The sequence below is a fragment of the Apis laboriosa genome, unplaced genomic scaffold (genome assembly GCF_014066325.1).
Source record: "Apis laboriosa isolate Shangri-la unplaced genomic scaffold, ASM1406632v1 scaffold4_cov146, whole genome shotgun sequence".
Taxonomy (NCBI): domain Eukaryota; kingdom Metazoa; phylum Arthropoda; class Insecta; order Hymenoptera; family Apidae; genus Apis; species Apis laboriosa.
The window spans coordinates 3509959-3520093 of NW_025223501.1; the positions used below are offsets into that span (position 1 = coordinate 3509959).

General features: G+C 37.4%; 1 protein-coding gene across 2 annotated transcripts in view; it reads left to right on the plus strand.

Moving 5' to 3' along the window:
• LOC122717170 (ecdysone receptor) overlaps window positions 1-5775 on the plus strand; it is a 103368-nt gene extending 97593 nt beyond the window's left edge. For both annotated transcript variants that reach the window (XM_043940983.1, XM_043940984.1), the window contains one exon: window positions 159-5775. In XM_043940983.1, the coding sequence (XP_043796918.1) occupies window positions 159-403 (245 nt within the window). In that variant the 3' untranslated portion in view covers window positions 404-5775. The remainder of the gene's footprint in view (window positions 1-158) is intronic.
• The last annotated feature ends 4360 nt before the right edge of the window (window positions 5776-10135 follow it).

Consider the following 10135-nt stretch of genomic DNA (forward strand, 5'->3'; position numbering starts at 1 on the left):
AATAATAATAATCATCCGACTAACCAACCGATTGTCGACCTATTATCAATTTTGGATTATCGTGGATACGTATTTTGGATACGTGGAACTGTCTGTACTTCAGTTCCTTGCACCCCTCCCCCAGCCTGCAAAGAAAAGATTCCCCTGTTTTCTTGCAGAGAGGCCGAACCTGCTCGAAGGCTGGAAGGTGGAGAAGATTCAGGAGATCTATCTGGAGGCGTTGAGGGCATACGTGGACAACAGGCGCAGACCGAATCCCGGCACGGTGTTCGCGAGGTTGCTGTCCGTGTTGACCGAGCTGCGGACCCTCGGCAACCAGAACAGCGAGATGTGCTTCAGTCTCAAGTTCAAGAATAAAAAGCTGCCAGTTTTCCTCGCCGAGATCTGGGACGTAACACCCTAGTTCCCCCGTGGCCGATCCCCGTCGGCTAATAGTGTTGTTTCATCGCGAGTCCGCGTGGCGTCCAGAAGAACGTTGAGGCTGACCGAAGGGAGCAGCGTAATCATCGGCAGGCGCGATACGCGGACGTGGAGAACCTCCTGTACTAGTGCACCACCATGCCACTGCCTACCGAGTAGTAGACCGGTGTCGTCTACTAGTAGCAGCATCGAATTCCCGTTCTATCAGAATTCGCTTCTTTCACCTTCCCTCGGCTCCTCCGCACCGGCTTCGTGAAGCTGTGCTAAAAACGGGGGCTGCGGCAGTGCTTTCGGCAGTGCTTTAGTCGGCAGTGGAGCTTAGACGCCGTGGAGGATGACGATGATATATATTTACATATGTAAACGACGAAGTCAGGAGGAACACCGAAGAAGAAGAAGAAGAAGAAGAAGAAGAAGGAGAAGAAGGCAGTGGCGAGGCACCCAGGCTGTGATACGTAGAGACAGTACAGAGACTGTAATAAGGAGCTACCTACCAGTTATGTTATTACTATATTCTCTACCTGGCTACCCCCCTCCCCCGGAATCGATAAATGTAAATGTATAATGTGTAATGTATAAGGTAGCGGCTACTACAAGGCGGGGCGCGTTGTATAAGGGGCGACAAGCGTTGTTAGTATGAATGGAAAACCGAGAGGAGTTGATGCGGGACGGAATGCGAGAGAGGGAGTGCGTGTTTAATTGTATGCGTGCGCAATTTTCGGCCGAGTTGTGACTGAAAAAGTTATTACGATATAATCATATTATGATTATAAATGATAACGATGATAGAACCGACAGGATCGATCGCACTCTTCTATAAATGTAAATTGTTGAAAAGCAAGGGTATACGGAGAAGGAAGGAAGGAAGGAAGGGAAGGGAGGTCGGTTGAGCTGTTGAGCAGCGATCTGGCCTGGCCGATATCGAGAGTGCGAAAGTATCGAGGAAACAAAAAAAAAACAAAAAAAAAAATGATGATGATAAATGATGATGATTAAAAAAAAAAAAATAACAAACGATACGATTATACATAATGATACCATAGAGTCTATATCACAACACATAGCATAATAATATATTGCTAGCATGTACATTGTTTATACGAGGAAAGATATAATTGAAGAGGTGGGTTTAAGAGATGCGCCGGTTGATCATGAAGATGAATGACAGGTGAATGATGGAAGGGAAAATACGTGGAACGGTTTTTCCGCGACGAATAAGATGTCGAAGACGAGGCTTGGCATTTGCGCGCGTCCGAGTTTTCTTTTTTCGCGAAAATGGCAATGAAAAGGGGTTGCGCGATGGGATGGAAAGAGAGAGAGAGAGAGAGGGAGAGAGAAAGAGAAAGAGAGAGAGAGAGAGAGAGAGAACAAAAGCGTGGTAGCAATTTAGGACAATGTTAAGTAAAGTAAAAGTAAGCGAGGCTAGTTGGTAGTAGGTCGTAGTAAGTCAGTGAAGCTAGGCTAGGTGACCGAGTTCAAGTGCAAAGCCTTGTGCCTTCAGCAGCGGACATCGGCTCACCGACAAACGAAACCATAAAATTTAACCGTCCGTTTTAATTTTTTAATAAAAAAAAAAAAGATGAAAAAATCAACAAAATCGAGCAAAATATTGTAAATCTATGTCAGAGTGAGAGAACGAGGGAGAGAGAGAGAGAGAGAGAGAGAGAGAGAGAGAGAGAGAGAGAGAGAGAGAGAGTGAAAGGAAGAGAGAAAGAGAGAGAGAGAGAGAAAATAGATCGAAAGAGAGGGAGTGAATGTACGAAAATATTAAATTTGCGTTTAGACGTTGAGAGAGCAAGAGAGAGAAGCAGATACATGGATGCATGAGAATACGGGAGTGAGTGAGAAAAAAAGTACCGAGCGAAGAGGAGAAAGAACGGGAATGAATTTCATGGGAAGTTGATAGAAATTGTTGAGGAAATTAAAAAAAAAAAAAAAAGAACGAGAAAGAAACAAGAACAGAGTCGCGCCAGATCTCAGCTGAAGATGAGAATTATAGAAGCGGGCTTCGAAAAGTTGAAGTTGATTTTCGACCGATATATTTGGACATGCAATGCTAGCATTAAAAAAAAAAAAAATAATAATAATAATATTAAAACAACACACTCAATTGTTGAGAAGAAGCGAAAGATGGAAAACTGGCGTTAAGAATATTCTGATCAGCAGACAGACGTGCAAAGTAATAATAATTCTGCGATCGACTTTCAGCTGACTCTCAAACACGAACCGAGAATGACAGACACACACGTATATACACACCACGTACACGCGCGCATGCACACCCAAAGACATAATAAAGAGAGAGAGAGAGACTATACTCGCAGGAGAATTGGAGAAAAATAAGAAGGAAAGATCGGAGATATACCTGTGCATACACATATACGTGAGCCACACTGTACACTAAGATTCTTAATGTTGTAACACTGTAACTCTATGCTATTAACTGATCATAATGCAGTTGTATTCCATAGTAAGTTAAACGAGCAAATTTTAAAAAAGGTAAAAAAAAAAAAAAAAGAAAAAAACGTAAATTCTTGTAACGTGCGATTAACACGAGGCGGAGTTTTTCTGGAAAAGGGGGGGGAAAAAAAAAAAAAAAAAAAAGAAAAAAAAAAGAAAATACAATGTGGTTGGAATTAATTAAGGCGATGTATTTATTTTAAACGTGATGTAAAAAACGTGAAAAATTGATCAATTTGAAATGAAATGGAACAAGAGAAGCAAGGGATATAACGTTGTAGTAATGAATGATGAATCAGAAAAATGGACAAAAGAACGAGTTACTAGTAATTTGCCTAGAACAAAATAGTAAGATCCTATAGACGTGCTGTGTTTTACTATTGTACAGTTATATACTTATCGTATATTCGAAGAAGGCGAAAAAAAATCCATGCAGTAAGTTGCTGTAATCTAAGTAACATTTCTTCTCCGATCGTGTCTATCTGGGGTGGTTTTGGGAAAAAACAATTCCAAACGTTTGATATTCGAAAATCGGCAACAATGCACGAGTCACGTGATCCAATAATCATTATATCCAATCGTTACGTCCACTATTTTACGACGCCTTCGATGCCTCAGATCGACACAGTTTTTCGGACAGGGACAGTCGATACGTCCCATAAATTCTACAAAGACAAAAGGGAAGATCTATAAATTATGCAAAATGCCGCAAGGCGGACACTGCCACACCGCAGAAGGAAGAGAGAAGTGCGTTGTGATGGCACGAGATTTCGGATGGACGAAGCTTCAGATAAATAGAAATCTTAAGTGTAATATCAGCCAGATCATCACCATCATCGCCACCAACGTGATTGTCGCTTGCATTTTGAATTAATCCACTCCAATATTAGTAATACGATAATAATAATACCTTCTAAGAACTCGAAAACCATTGTCTCAAGGCATTGCTGGAATCTTATTTATCTTGGAGGAGGAAATTGGAAATGGATCGATCGATACAGACGTATGAAAGTTCTGAATATCTCGGATATATCGTGGGAAAAAAATTAAGTGGAGGTGAAGAAAAGGATGATCGACAAAAAGAAAAAAAAGTAAGCGCGAATCAACGAATGGAGATGAAGAGGACCTGTACAAAGACACCAGCACGCCGACATACATTTGCACACACCTATATTTTGCAGACTACCTATACTTTGTTGTACTACAAAACACACTCATGCAGCTACTAACAACGAGTGCTTTCGGATATATCGTCGTTTTTTGCTACAGGAAAGGATGAGTAATGATAAGGATAGTTGGAAAATGGAAGGAAAATTTTTCTTAAGCGCAACACGCATCGCAACGACATTGCCTATTGCATATATCTGTAGTATTTTTGTCGTTTTGAAACGTCGTTTAATCGTAGACGGATCGACGATCATTAAAATATAAAAAAATATTCGTTTGGGCTCTAGCGTCCTTAAAATGTTAATGTTTAAGCGTACTGCACGCGAGGACAACACGTAAAATCGTCTACTTCCCTTTGATTCGCTATAAGTGGTTACCTTAAAAAGATATCCACGATTAAATTGTCGAAGGATATCGCTTTGTAAAGTTGTTCTCTCGTATATAGAGACTAAAGTTCAATCGAGTAAACAATCAAGCTTTTGTTTGGATGGTCAAGCTCTCGTACGTTTTATTGTTTCTTTCTGAGCTTTTCCAATTGTTAGAATTATATTATATTATATTACGTTGAATGAATCGTTGCCACTTTATCGAATAACTTTAACTTGTATAAACTGTTACTAACTCTATAATTTCTCTTCAGTAGATTAAACTTGACTGCATAGTTGACCTTATTTGACTGACTTCGAGACATTGACTCGTTTTGGGGAACTTGATCGCTTTCAACGAGGAAAGCGAACAAAGTACCCTGTAGATAGTTACACACAAGAGTGGACACAAGATTGGATCCAATTTTTAAATTTCAGAGCTTGAACGTTTCAAACGAATAGTAGAATAGTTTTCTTTCCTTTAGAAAATGTTTCTGGTTCGATATCAAAAGAGAAAAATCGTGCAATAAAAAAGGGGGAAAGATGGTCTGTGTATACGGGAGAACGACGTGGAGGAAAATTTTCAAAAGAATTTTCGTGATTGCCTCGTATATTGAAACGCAGAAAAAAGGAAAAAAATGTCACGGACCGTCGACGGCAGGTCGTCATCGACACTCTTTTGTTTCATAGCGTTTAGAACCGCCCTTGAATTTGAAGGAGGGACTTTCCCCATTATATACAAAGGACACGCGTGGACCCTCGCCATGATTTCCGATGCAACGTCTAACGCGTTTCGCGCAATTGGCGGCAGATGTCGTCGTGGAGATATGCAGAATTCTTGGCCCCTCGAGGCGATGTTTTCTCTCGAACAAGTTTGACGTTGAAAGATCCAGCGGGAATCAAGGTGAACCGCATCCTTCGACGAATCATAAACCGGTCACACGTTAACTCCGTGTGTAGTGTGAGCTGAGACATGAAAAGAAAGAGTGGAGAACGAAGAGGGAGATAGAGAGAGAAAGAGAGAGAGAGAGAGAGAGAAAGAAAGAAGGAATGCAAGAGAGTACGAGTGGAAGGGCGACGACGAATGCGCGAGGAAGAGAGGAATACACACGCACGCACACATACACGCGAGCATGCATACATCGCACACACGTACACACACACGTACACATACACGCTACATACAACACAGACATATAAATATATTCGAACGAAAGAAAAACTACATGCAATTCTACGATCACTGCCAAGGGCGTTAACCGTTGACGTCGATTTCTCATTGTTTAAATGTGTCGTAGTCGTCGTTTTTCTCGAATGCTGCTGCAAACAAGCGATTAAAATGTAATTATAAAACAATCGGAGAGGGGAAAAAAGAAGAGAAAAAGAAAAGAAGGAAGAGAGAAATATAAAGAGTAAGGGGAGATACACTACTACTACTACTACTACTACTACTACCACCACCACGCGCGTTATTTGGCGACATCTAGAGATATTATAAGCATTAACAAAAAATGAGATAAAGAAAAAAAAAATGCAAAAAAATATATATGTATATACGTATACATATATACATTACATACATTACATCTATATATATATAAAATACGTGCGTTCGCTCGAGTTCTCTGACGATGCTCGAGCGTGCGAATTGTTCATGATACTGCCAAGCGTAGACTCGAGTTTCTGTGTTTTTTAAGGGACAAACTATAATACTCCTTTTAAATGTAACGAACCACCATTTACACTCCATACGCAAGCATAAGCACGTATGCGCGCGCGCACACACACAATGTATATATATACATATATATATATATACGGAGATACACACATACACACACATATTACATGCCAACACAGATGATCATACATACACGCACGCTGATTACGTACCATATGTATGCGCATCGTGCCGCAATCTCTCTTGTCTGTTTGTCCGCCCGGGCATCCTGATCTGTCCCGTTTCTCCTAGATGTTTCTTTTCGCCTACACGTATACGCGCGTAGATTCATGTGTATGTGTAAAAATATTCCGGATTCTGGATCGTGAGCACGGTGACGACTGCTGCAAGAGGAACAAGTTGAAAATGATGATGCTAGAGTGAATTTGAATAACTATTTTTCTTATAAATAATATCTTCTTAAAAGTAAATTATCTTGTAAAGGTAATTAAAATATTTTAAATAACTTTAAAAACATTCGGTTTTTTAAAGTTTTGTTACTACGGCAATATTGTACAAAAGGTTTTTTGGTACATTGTCTTTTAATTTTCAATTGTGTATATTAAAAGATAAGATGAAGAGAATGTTAAGAAAATTCTATCTGAATCTGAGAAAACTTGTAATAAAAAAAATGTCTATAAAATTTATAAAATTTTAAAATTTATCCAAATTTATATCTATATATATATATATATATATATATATATATATATTAAATGTCAAAGTCCATGTGTTGTCAATACAGAAGAAAGAAAAATAATGATCGATGCTTAAAATTCCCTAGAAATTGATCTTGGCCCTACTGATTGTAAACTTTGGATTACGTAAGTTAGTACAAAATGAAGTCAAGTGTTGGCAGAGCCTTGTGTCTCCTTCCATCATAAATACCGCTAAATATCGGTATTTAGTCGAAGGTAGTCAGTCACCGTGAACGTAACTTGAATTTTGACACGTTGAAGCGAGATGGAAGATGATTCAATACGTTTCGCGTTCGTAATTAGCTGACAGACGGTTGAGATACGGTATTTTCTTATTGGAGGCAACGTTCAGCCCTGCGAGAGAGAGGGAGAGAAAGAGTGTGAATGAAAGAGAGAGAGAGAAAATGAAAGAACAAGAGTGAAAGAGTACTATAGTGAGGAAGGTTCTTGTTATTAATCGCGAGACAGAGCGAGCGAGCGAGAGAGACAGAGAGAAAGAGAGAGAGAGAAAGAGAGAAAGAAAGGAAATCATTTAATTTATTGGAAGCTGTAGAAAACGATGAAAAATGAAGAAACGGAGGAAGCTTATAAGCTGAAGATTATTATAAATAAAGTTAAATGATTATACTTTGTTATGGTAGTTTGATGCATTATTTTCTGAGTTTATAAATACATTGACGAATTTTCGTTCTTGCTTCTTTTTCTCGCCCGCGGAATATATACAATTTAATATTGTACATATTTGTTACTTGTAACGAAAGAGAGAGAGAGAGAGAGAGAGAGAGAGAGAGAGAGAGAGAGAGAGAGAGAGAATAAGGAGCCCTGAGAATTTTAATCTTTTAAATTCTTGCCTATATTTTTCATCCTTTCTGAATCTCTTCGTTGACTAACCCCTTTGAGACCAATATCATGAAAAAAGTAAAAAAAAAAAAAAAAAAAGAAATTTTGTTGAAAAATTATAGAATTGTTTCGAAATTTTTATCATCGAAGTAAATTTTTTTCGTGAAATTGGTCCTCTTCTTACTATCTTTACAATAATTCAAAATTTGGGATTTTAATGATGCGTGAGAATACTGCTCAATTTTTTAAAAATTAATTAATGAAAGTAGTATTTCTCTAGTCTCTAGGAAAATATTTATTTGATATTATTCGATATTTTTTTCACCATGTACATAAAATTCGTTTTCAAAATTTCGTCGATGATTTTCGAAATTCTAGAAATAAATAAAATTAACGTGGTGATAAAACTGCAATAAGTGAGTATATTGTACAGTAGCTACGAATGATAGTGGAAATTATTTTACAGTTGTTGCAAATAATTTGTAAATAACAAGAAATATATAAAAACGCATTGATTTTATTGTAAAACAATTTATGAAAATACTAGTGTCGTCTAAAAACGATCGACTAACAAAATTTTCGGGGCTGCCAATACTAACACCCAAACGTACAAAAATTTTTTGATCATACTTATCAACTGTCGGCAAAATAGTAACAGTTGATTTGCTATAATTTACTGTAAAAAAAGAAAGAAAAAAAAAAAACAACAAAAAAAAAATGAGAATAAGTAAATAGTGAGATATTAGAACTATCATCTGCTGCTAGGCATACGAATAAGTCTGAAGGATTATGTAACGAAGGTAAAAAAAAATAATGGACAAAAGAATCGCAGGAATGACACGATATAATGAAAGACAAATTGTACAAATTGTCCCAGAATTTTTAAAGAAAACAATACCGTCGTTATTTGTCACTGTAGGACCTGCCCTCGTCGGATGTGCACCCGGTCGACTTACTACTACTACTACTATTACTACTACTATTACTACTACTACTACTACTACTACTACTACTACTGCTACTACTACTACTACTATTACTATTACTACTATTACACTACTACTACTACTACTATTACTACTGCTACTGCTACTACTACTACTACTACTACTATTACTACTATTTATTACTATTATTGCTCCTGTTACCGCTGTTATTATTATTACTAACACTTAACACTAACATTTATACTTGCATTAATGAAAATGCACGCGGGCATACATATACACATACACACACATACACACAACATATTCTCGCAGAAAGAACGCGTATACACAAACGACACAACGTGCGATCAATCGAGAAAGGGTATAGTTGTTGTATCGTATATGGTTGTCTCGACTCATTATTTAGATTCGAGTGAAAACGTGTTTTGCGAAAAGAATATAAATGCTGTTCATAAACGAAAATTAAAACTTAAAATTAAGTATGGTCGATCTAATTTATAGTTGTTCCCTAATCGACAATAGTTAGGATTTGGAGTTGTTTAAAGTTTAATATTAGGCTGAAGCTAGCCATTTTTTGATTGAAGTAACGTTTATATGATGATACCATTGAGAGAAATGTAACTATGGTTGATCATTACACTATAGTTACCTAGTAAATTGAAAATGTAGCATAGTTGCGCGCATATAATTCGATTCGACAAGAAATTTTTTGCATGGTCGACTATTAATCGCGTTATATAGATTCAACTATAGTCGTCTCCTCGTAGTTCGGGCATTTCCATCAACTATACTCAATAATGTTATTGCTGGTGCATTAATGTGATATTTTTATCGTCGAAGGATGTGTTGTCCATCGGTTGAATCTTGATTTCGAACTGCGTAATCGATATCGACGGCGATTAACTATAGTTAAGAACTATACTAACGACAGGCGATTATTATCAGCCTTTACCAAATATAAAATATTTCATTGTCGACACGATATGGATGTGACGACGTCGAAGCAAGTGTATGCTGCCACTATCAACTATATTAAATTTTACTGACAACTATACTAGCTTTAACGAGAAACTACGAGCACGTGTGTTTCTTAATTCGTAAATTCGTCTCTTGACTCGAAAGTACGTCAACGTTTTACTAGTTGTAAGAGAGAGAGAGAGAGAGAGAGAGAGAGAGAAAGGGAGAGAGAGAATGTTAATCCTAAACGAAGCACAACTATACAACTATACTGCTTGAAACTCGATCGATCGTGCATCAATCATAATGTTCAAAAGCGTGCGCTTGTTCAATGAAAAAAAAAAATACGAAAAAAATTTCAAGCGTGTCTCGTATCTTCTACTAGCAATTATGTAATTACGATAATTACTATATACATTAATCGTAACGAAATTATTGTTAAACCAAGGATTCGATGCGAGTTGGGAAAAATTAAGTCGGAGGAAAAAGTACGACACGTAGGATTTTGACCATTCCTTTTTTCTTTTTTTTCTTTTTTCTTTTTTTTTTTTTTTTTTT